General features: G+C 42.6%; 1 protein-coding gene across 6 annotated transcripts in view; it reads right to left on the bottom strand.

Annotated features, from left to right (window-relative positions):
• The window catches only part of TLN2 (talin 2), a 496933-nt gene that overhangs the window by 127759 nt on the left and 351433 nt on the right, over positions 1 to 17741 (bottom strand). For 4 of the 6 annotated variants that reach the window (XM_040226669.1, XM_040226672.1, XM_040226673.1 and 1 more), the window contains 7 exons: positions 16620 to 16786; positions 13040 to 13168; positions 11594 to 11707; positions 9451 to 9564; positions 6603 to 6737; positions 3762 to 3890; positions 1500 to 1635 (listed from right to left, as the gene is read on the bottom strand). In XM_040226669.1, coding sequence (XP_040082603.1) covers positions 1500 to 1635; positions 3762 to 3890; positions 6603 to 6737; positions 9451 to 9564; positions 11594 to 11707; positions 13040 to 13168; positions 16620 to 16786 — 924 coding nt within the window. The remainder of the gene's footprint in view (positions 1 to 1499; positions 1636 to 3761; positions 3891 to 6602; positions 6738 to 9450; positions 9565 to 11593; positions 11708 to 13039; positions 13169 to 16619; positions 16787 to 17741) is intronic. The other 2 variants (XM_040226671.1, XM_040226674.1) reach the window with 1 other exon arrangement.

The raw sequence follows: 17741 nt of genomic DNA, 5'->3' as shown, positions 1-17741 counted from the left end.
AACCATAGCCTTGACTAGATGGACCTTTGCTGGCAAAGTAATGTCTCTGCTTTTCAATATGCTATCTAGGTTGGTCATAACTTTCCTTCCAAGGAGTAAGCGTCTTTTAATTTCATGGCTGCAATCACCATCTGCAGCAATCTTGAAGCCCCCAAAAATAAAGTCAGCCATTGTTTCCCCATCAATTTGCCATGAAGTGATGGGACCAGATGCCATGATCTTCGTTTTCTGAATGTTGAGCTTTAAGCCAACTTTTTCACTCTCCTCTTTCACTTTCATCAAGAGGGTCTTTAGTTCTTCTTCACTTTCTGCCATAAGGGTGGTGTCATCTGCATATCTGAGGTTATTGATATTTCTCCTGGCAATCTTGATTCCAGCTTGTGCTTCTTCCAGCCCAGCATTTCTCATGATGTACTCTGCATAGAAGTTAAATAAGCAGGGTGACAATATACAGCCTTGATGTACTCCTTTTCCTGTTTGGAACCAGTCTGTTGTCCCATGTCCAGTTGTAACTGTTGCTTCCTAACCTGCATATAGGTTTTTCAAGAGGCAGGTCAGGTGGTCTGGTATTCCCATCTCTTTCAGAATTTTCCAGTTTGTTGTGATCCACACAGTTCAAAGGCTCTGGCATAGTCAATAAAGCAGAAATAGATGTTTGTCTGGAACTCTCTTGCTTTTTCCATGATCCAGTAGATGTTGGCAATTTGATCTCTGGTTCCTCTGCCTTTTCTAAAACCAGCTTGGACATATGGAAGTTCAGGGTTCACGTATTGCTGAAGCCTGGCTTGGAGAATTTTGAGCATTACTTTACTAGCATGTGAGATGAGTGCAATTGTGTGGTAGTTTGAGCATTCTTTGGCATTGCCTTTCTTTGGGATTGGAATGAAAAGTGACCTTTTCCAGTCCTGTGGCCACTGCTGAGTTTTCCAAATTTGCTGGCATATTGAGTGCAGCACTTTCACAGAATCATCTTTCAGGATTTGAAATAGCTCAATTGGAATTCCATCATCTCCACTAGCTTTGTTCATAGTGATGCTTCCTAAGGCCCACTTGACTTCACATTCCAGGATGTCTGGCTCTAGGTGAGTGATCACACCATCGTGATTATCTGGGTTGTGAAGATCTTTTTTGTACAGTTCTTCTGTGTATTCTTGCCACTTCTTCTTAATATCTTCTGCTTCTGTTAGGTCCATACCATTTCTGTCCTTTATTGAGCCCATCTTTGCATAAAATGTTCCCTTGGTTTCTCTAAGTTTCTTGAAGAGATCTCTAGTCTTTCCCATTCTATTGTTTTCCTGTATTTCTCCCAGCAATTACCCTGGGATGCCAAAAATCACAAATATTGATAGTTTTGGGGATCATATTTGATTAGTTTTTGTATGCTTAGCATGAAGCCCAGGAACAAGCATGCTTGAGAAATGTATATTGAACTGCTGAAATAAAAACATCAGGTTCATTGTCAAATCAATGAACTCCTCCCACCAGCCCGTGGTCTGTACCTGGCCTCAGGGCATCATGAAGGCGAGTCTCACCTGTGTAGTGCTCATTGCCTTGAGCAGCACAGGTCAGGAGCTGCGCCATGGAGGAGCCTACTGCTTTAGATGTACTTCCCAGGTCCTGAGCACATTTTTCCAGCTGTAAGAATATGCAATGGGGAGAAGAACTTAGAAGAACTGAATCATCCACAACTGTCTTAGTCCCCAAATAATGCAAATCAAACTGGGCTTCAACTCTTCCCCATCTAATATACCAATGCCCCTATGAAGAAGTAGGGTGATAGAGGGGAAAGAACCCAGGCTTCAGGGTAAACAAATCTCAGTTCACACCCTGCCCTCTGCTTCCCTCCTGTACTTGCTACCTGTGATAGGTTTGGGTAATTCACTGAACCTCTCCAAGTCTCTGTGTCCTGAGATTATAGTATCTAGCTCAAAGGTTTTCAGAGAATTAATGTAGGTACTCAACAAATGGTAGCTATTAGTATTATGCCTTTAGAAGCTAATTCAGAAAGTCTGCAACAAATCCTTAGTGAGAATTAATTATGCCTTGGCAGGAAGTGGGCAGACATCCAGCTGTTCTACCTTCCTGGCATGTGGGACCATTACCATTGTTCAATTTGATCATAATACTTTTATGGAATTCTAACCAGAAGGAAATGCAATAGAAATAGAGGCTTGGAGTGGTAAATGAGATTATGAAAACGGGCAAAGTGCTTGCTTCCCATGACGAGCACGTCATCTTGCTTTGTCAACAGAATAAATAATTCAGAGAATAAAGTCAATAGAGGCCTAGGATATGAGTAATTGTTTGATTACTAGATGAGGACAACATTTTGGAAGAGAACTTTTGGGTGATCAGGAAGTGCATGCCAGTTTAACTACAAAACATGTTTTCTAAGAGGCATTTTCTTCAAGTGAAAAACAGAGCCTGGTCCATTACAGGCAACCATATAATACAGTACACACAACAATTTCTTAAAAAATTACATGATGTTTCTTGCATTCTAACTAACCAGTTGTTTTATGTAAAGGCAGAATGGGCTTCTTGGAGCACAGAACTTTGCAAAGGGTCACCTGGACCACAGTGCAAAGCCACTGGCCCAGGAGCCAATCCTGACCTCATCATTGGCTGGGGCACTTTAGGTAAGTGACTTAACCTCTCTGAGCCCGAGTTGCCTAGTTTTTACAATGAAGGGTAGCTTGCCTTGATTATTTTCTGTGTGCTTCCTATGTACCAGGCATTGTTTAGTGATGAATTAGTCTCTTTATATTCTTAACATTTTTAGTTCATCCAAAGAATGGCACTAGTTAAAAGTTCTCAGTGTAAAATATCAAGGACATGGGTTAGGGAGTCCTGTAGATCTGGGTTCAAACCATGATTGTGATGCTAATGCCAGGTAGCATGAAGAAGAACAGTGACCAACATACACCTCTGTTTTCTCAGCTGTAAAATGGGATGAACAACACTTGTTAATTAAGTTACTGTCAGGATAAACTAGATGGATTTGTGTGTGTTTACACTGCTTGACAGGTGCTTAATAAATGAAGGTATCTTATCAGCAATGTTCAAGAGTAAGGGAAAGGAGGTATCTATATACAAACGAGGACAATTGGTAAAACTGTAGCCAAGAAAACCCCGGCACAGGCATTAGGAGATATAACGTGATTAAGTTAGATTTCTGGTGCCATCATTCCATTTGCTGTTGTGGGTTTACTACAGCAAAGTGCTTTGTCACTGCCCATTATACTATGGAAAAAGAATTTTTTTTAATATGACTGTTGAAAATAATTTGCATTTATCTTTATAACTTAACTGCCACCCATTTCACAGATAAAATACTTTGAACATAGAGATCAGGACTTGCCCACAACTGGTGGATGATACATCCTGAACCGAGAAAGCCAGAACTTCTATGTGTAAACATAGTTCATTCAGCTGCACTGGGCATTCTTTTCAGAAAAAGGCACAGGATTAGAACCCTGGCCTCAACCACCAGCAGGTATTGTTTATGGAACAGAGGGGTGAATAGTAACAGATGCCTGGTCATCCCAGTCACACCCTAGGGGAGCACACACAGACCCATCACCAGAGGCCCCTTGGAGCCATCTCTACCCTAACACAGTTCTAGAGACATGGGGCCATCTTGGGCTTTGCATTAACAAAGCTTGAAATTTAGGCGCACTGACCCGCAACTTCTAAAAATGCCTTGATGTATCCTAATAGAAGGTGAAGCCCCACCCCTGGCTGCCACCGACATCTCCTACCGTCTCCCCGGGGAGTGGCTTCAGCTGACTCTCCACAGCCGCCATCTTGGCGTCCTGCAGTTCACTCTTCAGGGTCTGCACGGTGCTCAGTGCTGAATCGATTTCCATGGGACCACAGGCTTCATGGGCCTGTCAACAGAGATGGAAATATGTACACGAAGGTCTGCTTGGAAAAGCAACCCTAGTACCTTGCAACACATGAATGCTTTTCTGGATATAACCAATGACTCTCCTAATTTAGCAAGAGCAAGCAAAGGTAACTAGCATTTCCTAAGAGAACAAAATTATGCTCAGTTAAGACTTCAGTCCTAAGTTCCCTAAATAATCAATTGTGTGTGCTTCATAACTTAAAGTACTTATAGTTATACTTAAGTACTTATACTTAAAGTCTCCTTGAAGCTGTTTATATCTGCAATACACTGCCCCTCAGACTAAGAGCATCCTTACTCACTGTGTCTAGGTTCTAGACATGGGGCAGCCAGCACAGTATGAGTGCACACAGAGACTTGGGAAGCATGTGGGAGCTGAATGAACAAACCAACAAATGAACCCAGGACTCTAGGGACAAGTCTATACCAAAATTCAGTTCAGTTCAGTCACTCAGTTGTGTCCAACTCTGCAACGTGGACTGCAGCACGCTAGGCTTCCCTATCTATCATCAATTCTCCGAGTTTGCTCAAACCATGTCCATTGAGTCAGTGATGTCATCCAACCATCTCATCTTCTGTCATCCCCTTCTCCTCCTGCCCTCAATCTTTCCCAGCATCAGGGTCTTTTCCCATGAGTCAGTTCTTCACATGAGGTGGCCAAAGTATTGGAGTTTCAGCTTCAGCATCAGTCCTTCCAAGGAGTATTCAGGACTGACTTCCTTTAGGATTGACTGGTTTGATCTCCTAGCAGTCCAAGGGACTCTCAAGAGTCGATTCTTTTTCAAATCTCTAGATTGTAAACCATTACCTTTTCATACTGAAGGTTATGAAAGATGTTTTTCCTTAGTAAAAACTTTAAAGAAAACTACTTTATTCTATGATCTTTTAGAAACACTAGTCTCCAAATGCTTTAATCACATCCCCCTCAACATGCTTATTAATAAATTATACACATACAAATACATTAAAAACAGGTAAATCTTAGCATCTTTCATTTTTAGATAATAGTAACAGCAGCAGCAGCACACACTATTTGATTGATTTCTGTGGTCAGTATTACTAGGTGAGGACGCTGAGACATAGAGAGGTTAATTAACTTGCCAGGTTACAAAATTAGTCAATAGCAAGGCCAGAATTTGAATATTTAGATTCAAATTCTTCTTTTTTAAAAAAAAATTATTTATTTGGCTGAGCTGGGTCTTAGAACTTTGCTGTGGCCTATGGGATCTTTAGTTGCCACATATGGGACCAGTTCTCTGACCAGGGATCGAACCCAGGCCCCCTGTGTTGGGAGCACAGTCTTAACCACTGGACCATCAGGGAAGTCCCAGAGCCTATACACTTAACCCTCACACTATATATAAAAGTAATTAGAAGCTCTCACAAAATTTTCATGAACCCAGTGCACAGTCTTGCTTGAGTCCCACTTTGGGGCTCACAGCTCCAAAGCAGTTGTTGGAGGGGGGTGTGTCACGGTCACTGAGGAAATTTGTTAAAACGCAGATGTTTGGGCTCTATAACCTGAGATTCTGACTTGGGTGCTCAGGGGCAAAGGGCCAGGAACCTGTATTTTAAATGCTTCCTTGTGATTGCGGTGCAGATGGCTTCGGGACCTCTCTTTGAGAAACAGGGTTCAAAATAACTTTTTTATTAGATGTAATCTAAATATCTAGATTATATCTTTCCTTAGGTGATATAGTACACTGTTTATATTACAAATTCAAATCAGCTTCAAACCTTCTTCCCTTAGTCGTGTATGAGGCTGCTTGCTTCTACAAAGGGACTGTTACAGTAAGGAACAATGAATTCATGCCAGAACTTCATGCTAATACCACATCAAACAGAACGGTAAGGAGCGTCTTTGGTAATGAATAAGTTCCAGAGACAGAAACTCCTCAATCCCTGCTGCCGCAGCTAAGTCACTTCAGTCGTGCCTGACTCTGTGCAACCCCACAGAGGGCAGCCTGCCAGGCTTCCCCATCCCTGGGATTCTCCAGGCAAGAACACTGGAGTGGGTTGCCATTTCCTTCTCCAATGCATGAAAGTGAAAGTGAAGTCACCCAGTTGTGTCCGACTCTTTGCGACCCCATGGACTGCAGCCTACCAGGCTCCTCCGTCCATGGGATTTTCCAGGCAAGAGTGCTGGAGTGGGGTGCCATTGCCTCAATCCCTAATTCTGTTCTATTAAGAATCCTGGTAAGGTGAATGTTCCCATTTAAGACATGGAAACCTTTCAGGACAAAGATAATGCAAATGATCCTCCAGATTAGACCCACCACCTACATAATTTGTTACTCAGTTCACAAGATAGTATCTGAATGATGTGATCACTTACTTTGCCCACAGTCTACCTGCATCAAGAACAGATGACCAGTCTCCTCTAAGATTGCGAGAAATAGGTCATTGCTATTCCCAGGGTAAGGGAGGAGGGGGGAGTATGTAAACTAGCATAGTTTAACCAAAGTCATCTGTAACCAGAAGGTGATAACTAAGTCGAGGAGACAGCAGTTAAGAGTGTTAGAAGCCAGTCCACACGAGCATATTTAATGGTCAAGCAAATGAAACAGACAATTTCACCAAGAGACATGCCCAGCCATGTTCTGGCCCCAAGGAACACCCAGGTCACAACAGGTAGTAAGGAATTAAAAGCTCCACTTCTGGCAAGCTAACTGCATGACAAGGGTGCCCTTGCCTTCTGTGAGGCGGTACGCAGCTCTGCCAAGCTGGTGGCCAGGTTCTTGGCACACTGGCTCAGTTGCATGGCTGCAGCCTGGTCGCTGACGGTGGGCACTGCAGCTTTGGCAGAGGATACCATCTTGCTTCCAGGCTGTAGAGAGAAAAACAGAAAGTCAGACAGCTCCTGGGCAGCAAGAGTCAGAGAAGAGAGACCCAGAGAGCAAGGCCACTGTATTAGTCACAACTTACTTTGGCCTAAAACAATGAATATTAAAACTATCTAGTTTCCCCCCAAATTTGCCACCCCAAATCAGATACTCTAGGGCAGGACATTCTAGGAATGTTTGAAACAAAATGTATGTGTCTTTGTGGGTAGAGTGGGGAGTAAAATTAAAATTGGGATGGTGGCTTGAAATTCTTATTTAAAAAAAGATTTGAAAGAGTTCTTTTCTTTTGAAAGAGATTTCTTGTTAAAGATATTGTATTTCTTGGAATAGCTCTTGAATCTGTGTCTCAACTATATCTAATAGACTATTCAGAAAAATACAGGGATATAATATGAAACAAATGACCTCTCACATCTCAGAATCCAGGAAAATTTCACCATGTGTGGGTGCTGTGTGCATGCACATATATTTTCCAAAATAAGATCATACTACTTATTCTGTTTTTCAATCTCCTTGTTCCGCATATTCTATTTCTTGATAGCTGTTATAACACTCCAGTGTATACATCTGTTATGACTTTTCAATCCTGTATTGAGTATGTTTTCATATTTTCAAATATAATAAACAATAATATGATAAACACTTCTGTAGCTAAAATTTTGTACACATTCTTTTTTTTAAAAAAATAAATTCTATGAAATAAAGTTATCAGAGCAAAGAGTATACATAATTTTAAGCGTTTTGATATGTATGCTACACAACTGCTCTTAGCACAGCTATAACAATTTAAATGCCAGGTCATAAATATCAAGAACATAGGAATATTATTAATATTTAAAGAATTCAAGAGGATTTATATGAAAAATTAGCATGAATATACAAAAAGCATAATGAGATAAGTTTACATAATAAAAACAAATAACTGAAACAAGACCAATGTTAAACACTGTGAAAACCACAGAAAGGCAAAATCAAACAAGAAAGCTTTACCAAGCAAATTGGTAAAGACTTTTTAATGACTGCTTTCCCAACTTGCAAGAGATGTATTAAAAAGTGTGCTCCATACACTGCTAGCTGTATACTTAGATTCATTCATCCTTCTGGAAAGGCTCTTTTATCACACATAAGAAGAAAGTTTAAAATGCAAACTTGAAAAAAAGTTTGAAACTTGTGGTCTGTTGATTCCATTTCTATTTATTTCTGACTCTGAACTTACTCTTGTAAAAGTCTGATGCACAGCAAGATTAGAAGAACAAAAGAAACAGGAAAACAAGTGTAGGGACTGGCAGAGTAAGCCTGGAACACATCCACACTGTACTATTCTAAGACCCCACAATCCTGCTGACTGTGGGACAAACACGACTGACTCCAGGCCCGCTAACCAGCTACAGCAGAAGACAAACCACTTGTCTAAGCCATAATTCTCGATGTCCCAAGATAAAAATAAGCTGCTTGCAATCTGAGTTCTAGTAACTTACTCTGAGGAGACAATTTAGGAGGGGCACAAAGATTTGAGCACACATTAAGTCTTTTTTATTTTTATCATACCACAGGTTGTTTATGATGGCAACTAACTGTAAACAACCCGTATGCCCAATAACAGGAGAACAGATAACCACTGAGTATAGGAGATGAGAGACTATGAATCAAAATCATCAAGGTTCTTAATATAAATGTTAACATGAAAAGCACAGTTAATACACAGTGAATCCCAAGAGAATGCATACATACATAAATATGTTTATGTATGAAGTTAAAATGTGAGGAAGCACAAGCTTTTCATGTTCTATGCCTGCATGTCAGAGCTAAGGCACTTTAACCAAATAGATGTATCAATGGGTCCTGTAAGCAGAGATTTGAATAGACAAGGATGAGGAAGAAACATATCAAACCAAATGGACTGTTTACAGGGTCCAAGCTGGCAAAGTGCTGAGAGATGTGAAAAAAAGAAGTAAAAAGGGAGTGTTCCCACAACTTAATAGTCACATGTTTTTGAATTAAAAAAAAAAAGTGAACCTCACCTCACTTAACAAAGACCAACAATACTTACTAATTCTACAACTGTCACAAGAAAGCATGACACCTTTGGAGAAGATGTACTCACTGATTCTTGTTTGCCTGGCTATGAATAGTGGCATGAGATATTCCAGAAACTTGTTAAAGTGTTAGTCATTCAGTCGTGTCCGACTCTGTGACTCCATGGACTGTAGCCCACCAGACTCCTCTGTCCATGGAATTCTCCAGGCAATAATACTAGAGCAGATAGTCATTCCCTTCTCCAGGGGACCTTTCTGATCCAGAGATCGAACCGATTGAACTGGGGTCTCCTGCATTGCAGGCAGATTCTTTACCATCTGAGCCACCAGGAAAACTCAAAGAATAATGGCATGACATATTCCAGAAACTAGCGAACCTAAACCAATACTGAGTACTAGGCTGTTCTCAAAAAGTGGAACTGGTTACATGTGTTCCCTCAGAGAAGAGAAATATAGATAGAAAAATGGCAATTTCCCTATATGTTGGCATCTTGCTTTGCCAAGCTCCATCTCCCTCTCCAGGTCTGCTTCTTATGAACACTTTGCTCTTGCTCTAGAATCTGTGAAGTCCTCTCCTAAAGGATAAAGGGAACCCCCTGCCCAGTGTGGGGTGGGGTGGGTGTGGTCCTGGGGAAGAGCAGACCGAATGCTGCTGCAGTACCTGGAGGAAGTTCTGGCTGGAGATGATGAGAGCCAGCTGGGCGCTCAGGTCTTCTGCTTGAGCTTGGCTCCCTCTGACCCCCTGGACCAGCTGAGGAATGTGATCGGCCACCGCCTGCAGGAAGCAAGGAAGATGAAAACTGAGCACATCCGGGATGGTGAATTACCAAAACCGCGTGTAGGGGCAAATGCCCCAAGTGATAATGCTCTGTAGGTGTGCCCTCACTCCTGGGGGGATGCCTGGTCCAGACCCTGCATTCACTCAGCAGCTGCAGCCAGCAGGGTCCCTGCCAACACTGAGTCCCACACAGTACCTGTGGGTAGGCTTCTTCTGCACACACCCTACCCTGTGGTCCTCCAGGTCCCAACACACCCTGCACAAGATGATCCTCCATAACTTGGCCTGAAAACAATTTCCCCAGTAGCACCCCATACCATCCTGACTTCTGAGGATTGAAAACCCTAGAATTAAAGAATCTCTCCAATGTATAGGTACATTAGAGGTTTATTCAGTCCCATGATCAGAAGAAAGTGAGAGAAATACTCAGCCAACAGTATACGTCAGCATGTCGATTTCTGACTTTGTTGTTAAACTTTTTGTCCATCAACTTTCATGTCACCATGGTTCCTCTTCCTCTGTTCTCATTTCTCAAATGGGGAAACCCACTGCCCAGGGTAGGGAAGGGAGTACAGCATTCTGTGGTGAGAGCACTTGAAAGAGACCAGGTCCACCGAGCCGAGGAGGTGACGGCCTTTCTCTCCGAGTTCTCCCACATGTCCCTCTGTGCCCACGCCCCATCTGCCCAACCAGGCCCTCAGAGCTCACGGCACAGTGGCCAGCACTCTCAGGAAGGGCCCAAGAGCAGCCCACCCTGGTGACATGCTCTTTTCAGGAGTCCATTCAGACAAGAATCTAAAAAAAAAAAAAAAAACTTCGAGGAGACTTTCGGTGGATCCTCTCCAGGAATCTGGTGCACTTTCCTTTCTGCACGGCATCCTGATAAACAGCAATGCTCTCATCCCCTGACAGGGATACCCAGAGGCAGAGTATGTTCAGTTTCCTCATAAAATGTAGAGGTGAGGGGTTTCATACTATTTACCTGGACACAAGTGGCATGTGCTCTCTGAGAAGGGAAATGCCATTTTGCTCTCCCTACTGGCGGCTGATGCCAGGCCCCAATAGGAAACCATCTCCCTCCATAGCAGGTGCCTGACTCTCAGAAAAAGCCCTCCTTGACATGCACAGTCCCAAGGTCAGGGTCCTCCTGTATTGCTGAGGCTTTTCTACCAGAGAAAACTTGCTTCCTAATGAGAGGCTGGGCTCAGAGACCCGGGATTCGGGACTTAAAGGGTCCCGGGTGGTCTCCGTGCAGAAGTAAAGCCATTTTCTGAAGTAAAGGCAACAACACCCCTCATGCATGCAGCATTTCAGAGGGGAGTTGAGCAAGGAGAGAGCTCCTAAATCTAACATGTCCCTACACCCATGTCCTACGGCGGACTGCAAACACTTGCGGGAGACTTCAGCGAGAAACGGTGCCAAGATGTGGGCAACAGCTATGCAATGAGAGTGTGCATCTGGCACTACTCAGGGCTCTCCTGGGAGTCAACTGTGGGCCCTCAGGGAAGGTGGCAGTGGCGTGCTGCACCCTCGGCTGCACTGTGGCTTCAGCATGGAATCAGGGCCTGGTCTCAGAAGATCGATCAGGTAACCAGAGTAAGCCCCAGAGCACAGCAGCATTGAGACCAGGCAGGATGAATAAATCCAAGACTGAAGGTACATGCCACTGTTCAAAGGGAGGGAGGCACTTGGGAAATTCAATGCTTCATTATTGCTTCAGAGCCCGAAAATGGCCTCATCATCGATCGTCCTTGATTTGTGCTCACAAAAAGGAGGAAAAGAATCCAGACAAAGGAAAGACAATGCTGGTAAAAACATTGTGCTTTCCTTCCAAGTACAGGGCATCCACTTAATAGACACAAGCCAGATGTGTGTATGTGTGTGTACACCTGAAACATGGGAGCCAGAACAAACTGGATTAGGGGCCTGGATGATCGGTCTTAACTGAATTAGCCGGGCACCACGTGCTCTAATGCTATCAGGGTGTCCTTCAGCAGACCTGGCTCTCCGGTGGCCAGAGCCTCACCTTGCAGCTCTGCACCAGCTGCTGCTGGGCCGCAGGGTTCTTGTTGGACACGGCTGCGTTCTGGGAGGCAGCGATGGTCTGTGTGGCTGCAGCAGCAGCCTGCTTGGCTGCAACCTGGAGGAGGTGGAGGGGGAGCGGGTCAGAGAGAGGAGGTGAGCCAGGGTTCTTGTGTGCAAACACACACACACATACACACTGACATACATTCTCTCCACTAAAGGGGGGCACCGGACAGCTATAAGAGAGGGAGCGCCAGGCACAGACCCCAGCCTTTCAGCACCACTGACACCCTAACCTAGCTGGGTCCTGACATCTCCCTTTGATTTCTGTTGCCCGGGACAAATGAAAAAGAGGGGCTGGCTCGAGTGTCCGAGTTCCGGTGTTCATTTGCCTTTCTACAAAAGACAAGGGACAAGTCCCAAGACCATACGGAACTGATAAGCAGCACCAAGCCTAAGTGTTTTAGGAAAAAGGCCTCTCTCTCACATGAGGCATGGGCTGCTTTCTGGGTCAAGTGCCAGGCACAAACACTGGTGCTCCTGACTTGCCTGGGTTCAGAAGGGCCCAGGCTTTTCTGGGCCTGGCATAACAATCATGTCGACCCTCCAGTCTCCTTCCACGGACGTGGAGGCCGGTTGTTTTCCGGAACCCAGAAAACTACACATGTTGGGATTCCTCACCAGACAGGCAAGTTCTGGCCTCAAATCCCCCCAGATTGTATTCTAAGAGTCTCCTGTGTACATTTGTGAGATCCATTTTCTAAAGAATTTGTACCTATTACTTTTTTCCCAAGAATAAATGAGCATTCTGAAAAATGACAAAAGTATTTATTAGTCCCTTTCCACTCCAGTGTTCTTGCCTGGAGAATCCCAGGGACGAGGGAGCCTGGTGGGCTGCCGTCTATGGGGTCGCACAGAGTTGGACACGACTGAAGCGACTTAGCAGCAGCAGCAGCAGTCCCTTTTATACCTCTTTATTCCCATCTCCAGTCTTCAAAAGTGATTACTTTCTATTGGAAGTCTTGAAAGAACATTACCTCCAACAAAATATTTACATTTTAGCTACATTTTTACATTTTTTTCTGAACATGTACATCCCTTAATGCCAGGGGAAAACAAAAAAACCCTCAAAATCATGGTTCCTCCTGAAAGAAAACTTGAATTTTATTCAAGACTGTTAAACTTTGAAAAGATCTTGGCTTTGTGCAAACATGACCTGAAGCAGTTTTTCAAACTGTGTCAATGGATCTAAACCATTGGACCTAAACGTATAGTGGCCCTAAACCAGCTGTTCAAGCTGCTCATAGCATCTAATACCTTAAACTGCGTCGTCCGTGTTGCTTTAGCTTCCTTTGGATGGGCACTGCCTTATGAATTCGATTGTTCTTTCAACGGACTCTCTGCAAATCTAAACTCTAGCAAACCAGGCTCTTTACTCCTTACTGACCTCCAGTCGGTTGACGATTTTTTTCTTAATAGCATTCTGGGCCGCAGCATTGGTTGCCACCCGGAGACCTTCGGCAGCTTCTCTCAGCCTTTGCTGCTGGTCCTCGTTCTCAGGGTTGGCTGCAGCCCCCTGCCAAGGTGAAAGCAAAGATTTCAGGAGGTCCAGGGGGCAATGTGCCAAAGACACTGAATTTATGCCTTCAATTTTACTTTCTCCTAGGAGTACAAGATATCTTGGAATGCTCCGAGCAGTATCTTTATGACAAAGATGTTTCCTCTCAATAAAAAAATATCTACCAGGGGATGGGATGTTTCAACAATGCACAGCTAAACAGGAGAAATCCAATGGTAATGCTTAAGATCATAGTCTTCGTCATCCATATCAATTACCTTGTGGTCAGAAACCCACGGTTTAAAAGATGTTAAGTCCCTCCTCCACACATCTCTTGGGAAGAACTATATTTTAATTAGAGTAACAGACACATATCCCTGCTGAAAGATGCTCCTGTCCTGTTGCACTGGAGAATGAGAATGGGCTAAGATTACAGTATAACACAGGGGCCCAGGTTGGGGGGAGGAGGGAGAGGAATGCCATTTAAAGTTCTATGAGGCAATGTTGTTCAAGAAAGACCATATCTAGAAATTACATTTCTAGAGAGCCTGAGTTGGCAAATGTATTCAAGGAGAATTGGTACCCAATTGTACTAAAGTAACAAGAGAAATTGATGCTGCTATCCAGGCATGGAAAGGGGAGGGTTCCATGCACTGCTGATGGCCATGCTTCCCTTGTGAAAGCCCATGGCTCTTTTATCATGTTGCTGTAGAAGTCCAAGTGGATTTTACTTAGATAAGTAGGTAGAAGAGAAAGGCTAAAGATAATGTATGGAGAAGATAATTTTACTGCATGATGAGTGAGTGTATTAAGTTTTAGTGACTCAGTCATGTCCGACTCTTTGTGACCCCAAAGACTATATAGCCTGCTAGGCTTCTCTGTCAATGGAATTCTCCAAGCAAGAATACTGGAGTGGGTAGCCATTCTCTTCTCCAGGGGATCTTCCTGGCCCAGGGACTGAACCCTGGTCTCCTGCAATGCAAGGCAGATTCTTTACCATCTGAGCCACCAGAGAAGCCCCAAATCAACAAAAACGTAAAGCTTATCCAGTCTTCTACCTCCACCGGCAATAAAAGCATCAATCAAGATTCTTCGCACAGGGCCTGGATGTTTTGTGACCAGCACTGGATGTATATAGATGAATGAGTTTCTTTCCATGAACATTTTCAGGCTATAATAATTGCTTGCAAGGCAGAAAGAAACACACCAATTACTGAAAATCAATTTTTTGAACGTCTCCATTTTCCATATGGCCACCTAGCCAAGTTTACCAATTTGCAAAAATTGACTTCTCTGAACTACAGTATTTATAAGAAGTCATAGGAATTCACACTGAGTGGAACAGATCTAACACCCATGGCAGAGTTGTATTGGCAATCTTCTCAGAATCTCCCATTCTTTCAAACTTAAAACCATTTTTACTAGTCTTGATTTTGTGTTTCTAGCAACTAAAAAATTGTATCTTTGCACTTCACATGTGAAAGGATTGTTAGGGCTCCTTTTGCATTCTTTTGCTTTTATGAGAGTCATTTTTTCTGGTCACTGGGTATTTTTTATCAATGCCTCCAGTGGCACACCAGCCTTAACTTTGTGTTCAAGCAGCAGGAAAGCACCATTTCTGTACTTTATACTGACGTGCGCGTCTGGATCCTTCCTTAGCAATGTCTTTTATGATGAACATATATTAGATATGGGATACTAATTTTGGCCTGCAATCTTAGTTACTGATTATCTATATTTTTTTCTTCACATTAAATATATTCTTTGTAAGTCTAACTACCATATATTCTTTATCTTTCAACAAATTTCAGCAATTAAAATACTGCCATGATGACTTTTAACTAAAAGATTAAAATAACTTAGAAAAACACTCAACTTGTCCCATTTAATATAAATAATCTAAAATAACAAATACATTGGTAAGTTGGTATATGCAGTGGATGGGTCTGGGGACCACTACACATCTAGGAACAAAGGTGCACGTTGGTCGGCTTAGTCCTGGTTATGTGATAATAGGCTTAACTTTTCTCTTAGCTCTAATTTTCTCATCTGTAAAATAAAGGACTGACTAGACTTTTCACTCTGGAGGAGCGCATGGCAACCCACTCCAATATTCTTGTCTGGAGAATTCTATGGACAGAGGAGCCTGGCGGGCTACAATCCCTAGTGATGCAAAGAGTTGAACATGACTGAAGCAACTCAGCATGCAGACTTATCATTAAAGTTCTTTCCAGCCTAGCAGGTAATTTTTGTGAACATGAGGGTTTGCTTGAAATGGCTTTGTTTAAACTTAGAAAGAAGGGGGAAAAAAAGGAAACAAAACTAGTAACAACCTTAAAAAAAAAAAAAAAAAACACAACTTACTATAATCCAAAGGTCTAATGTGTATTTTTGCTAAAAGGCATGGTTAGAAGCAGAGCTTCTTGGCAAAAAGAGGGATCAGAGCAGAGGAAGGAAGCTCAGACTCTGCCCCTCCCTGGGATTCTCTTCAGTCCTACCCAGGATATATCTCCAAGGACTCTCAGCCCCTCAGGTAATATAATGATGAGTTAGACAAGGAGGAAGGTCTACTGGATATCACTGCATGTCACAGACATTGGAAGGGAATGAAATTCACATACTTGGTTGAGATACCCTACTGTTCTGTTAGAAGCCTAACAGGCTAAGCTGTGGGGGATGTATAATGAACCTGAAAATACACAGAAATACATTCAACATGTTACCTTGGGGATATGAAGTTGAAGGTGGTTTCTGTTTTCTTATTCATATATATACATGAATTTTATAAGGTATAAAGTTATATAAGGTAATTATGTATAAAATTATATATAAGGTAATTTGCTGAATTTTGCCTTTATATATATATACTCTTTTTCAGATTCTTTCCCCATATAGGTTATTATAAAATATTGAGTACAGAGTTCCCTGTGCTATACAGTTAGTTCTTGTTGTATAGAACTTGTAGTTCTATCTTATACATAATAGTATGTATATATTAATCCCAAATTCCTAATTTATCTCTCCCCCACATCCCCTTTGGTAACCACAAGTTGGTCACTTATGCAAAATCTTGAAAGAAGTTTAGCTGAGAAGTCAAATGGAGGGTAAAGTGACATTAAGGCTACAGGAAGAAAACAGGTCAAAATGAATTTACTGTTGAAAATCTCAACTTTAAATTAGTCACCATTTTCAATAAAGTCAATGGCAATGACTCAATGGCAAGAATGCTTGCTAAGCAGGGATTCTGCTATCTGTGGCTGAGTCAGCACCATCGCCCTAAAGAATTTCATTCGTGTGTTCCATGACTTCCCTGTTTCCCACTTGAAGAAGGTTAAACATTATAAAGCCATATAGATTTTAAACAAATAAAAACACGCATTCTGTTAACCACTCTCTATCTTGAAGGTAACTTTCAGACTCTTACTTTCAATAACGTTCACTTTTCAAGTGAAAAAATCCAAGGTACTACCTTTGCAGCCTCCACCATGCGAGCTGTGGAGTCAGCCAAGAGTTTAGCTGCTGCCAGGAGCTTCTTGGAATTCTCCATGTCGATTTCAGCTTCCGCGTCTGACCTCATGGCGTTGACGAGGTCTGAGGTGGCCTGGGCCAGGACCCGGGCCTGGCGTACCATTTCACCTAGAGGGTGGGACAGAGGATACAGTCTGTGTGTCTGCCTCTTAAAGCTCAGGGGAAACCTCAGGGGCCAGTACAGTCTCGTCTCTGTTCCTCTGGCAAAAAGGACAAAGAGAAATGAGCCTCCATGCTCCATTCGAAGCAATGAAGCCAAGACAGACCCAGAACCAAAAACATTCCCTGTGGCTGCCAGGCCTGTCTACCCCAAAGGCATCCAAGTTCAGTCTCTAACTGTGCAGGAAAAAGATGACATAAGTTACCTAAGAGGAACTTTTTATAAAGAGAAGGCAGGGAACAAGATTATGTGGATTTATTAAGTGCATTTATACTTAGTAAATACTTATATAAAAAATACTATTTTCCTCACATCAAGAGTCTCTTACACCAAAGCCCCTATGATAAGCTCTTTGAGTAATGTGCATAGAAAAAAATTATTTTTTAATTTTGAGCCTGCCTAACATCAGATGAGTGGTATCACATAACCCACTCTATTTGTGTCACTTGGCTCTAACTCACAGAAAGCTCAGACCCCAGTTTCATGCTCAGATGCTGAGATCTGCTTTGGCCCAGTCTCCCTATCAGTTATTTCTTTGCTCACCCTTTCCTTCCCAGCATTGGTTCTGATCTTGTTATTAGGAACTGTGATTTTATTGAAATCTGTTTCAACTTCCTTTTGGAAGTGGGAGGGCTACCATCATATACATTAAAAAATAAAACGATTCCAATATGAGCAATATCCTCCTTTGGGTCATTTGTGGAGAATCTTGAAGCACTATCAGCATGAAGTGGGAATGGGAAACTTCATGAAAATCAAAATGTGCTTGATTCAAGGTATCCTGGATTAGCTCCTGGGACAATGAAAGGACATTAGTGAAAAACTGGTGAAATCTGAATAATGTCTGTAGTTTAAAGAACTGTAATGTACCAATGCTCATTTCCCAGTCCTGACCCATGTCCT

The sequence above is a fragment of the Oryx dammah genome, unplaced genomic scaffold (assembly GCF_014754425.2).
Source record: "Oryx dammah isolate SB20612 unplaced genomic scaffold, SCBI_Odam_1.1 HiC_scaffold_26, whole genome shotgun sequence".
Classification (NCBI taxonomy): Eukaryota; Metazoa; Chordata; class Mammalia; order Artiodactyla; family Bovidae; genus Oryx; species Oryx dammah.
The sequence above is the reverse complement of the archived record's forward strand: the minus strand, read 5'-3'. Positions and strand labels throughout refer to the sequence as shown.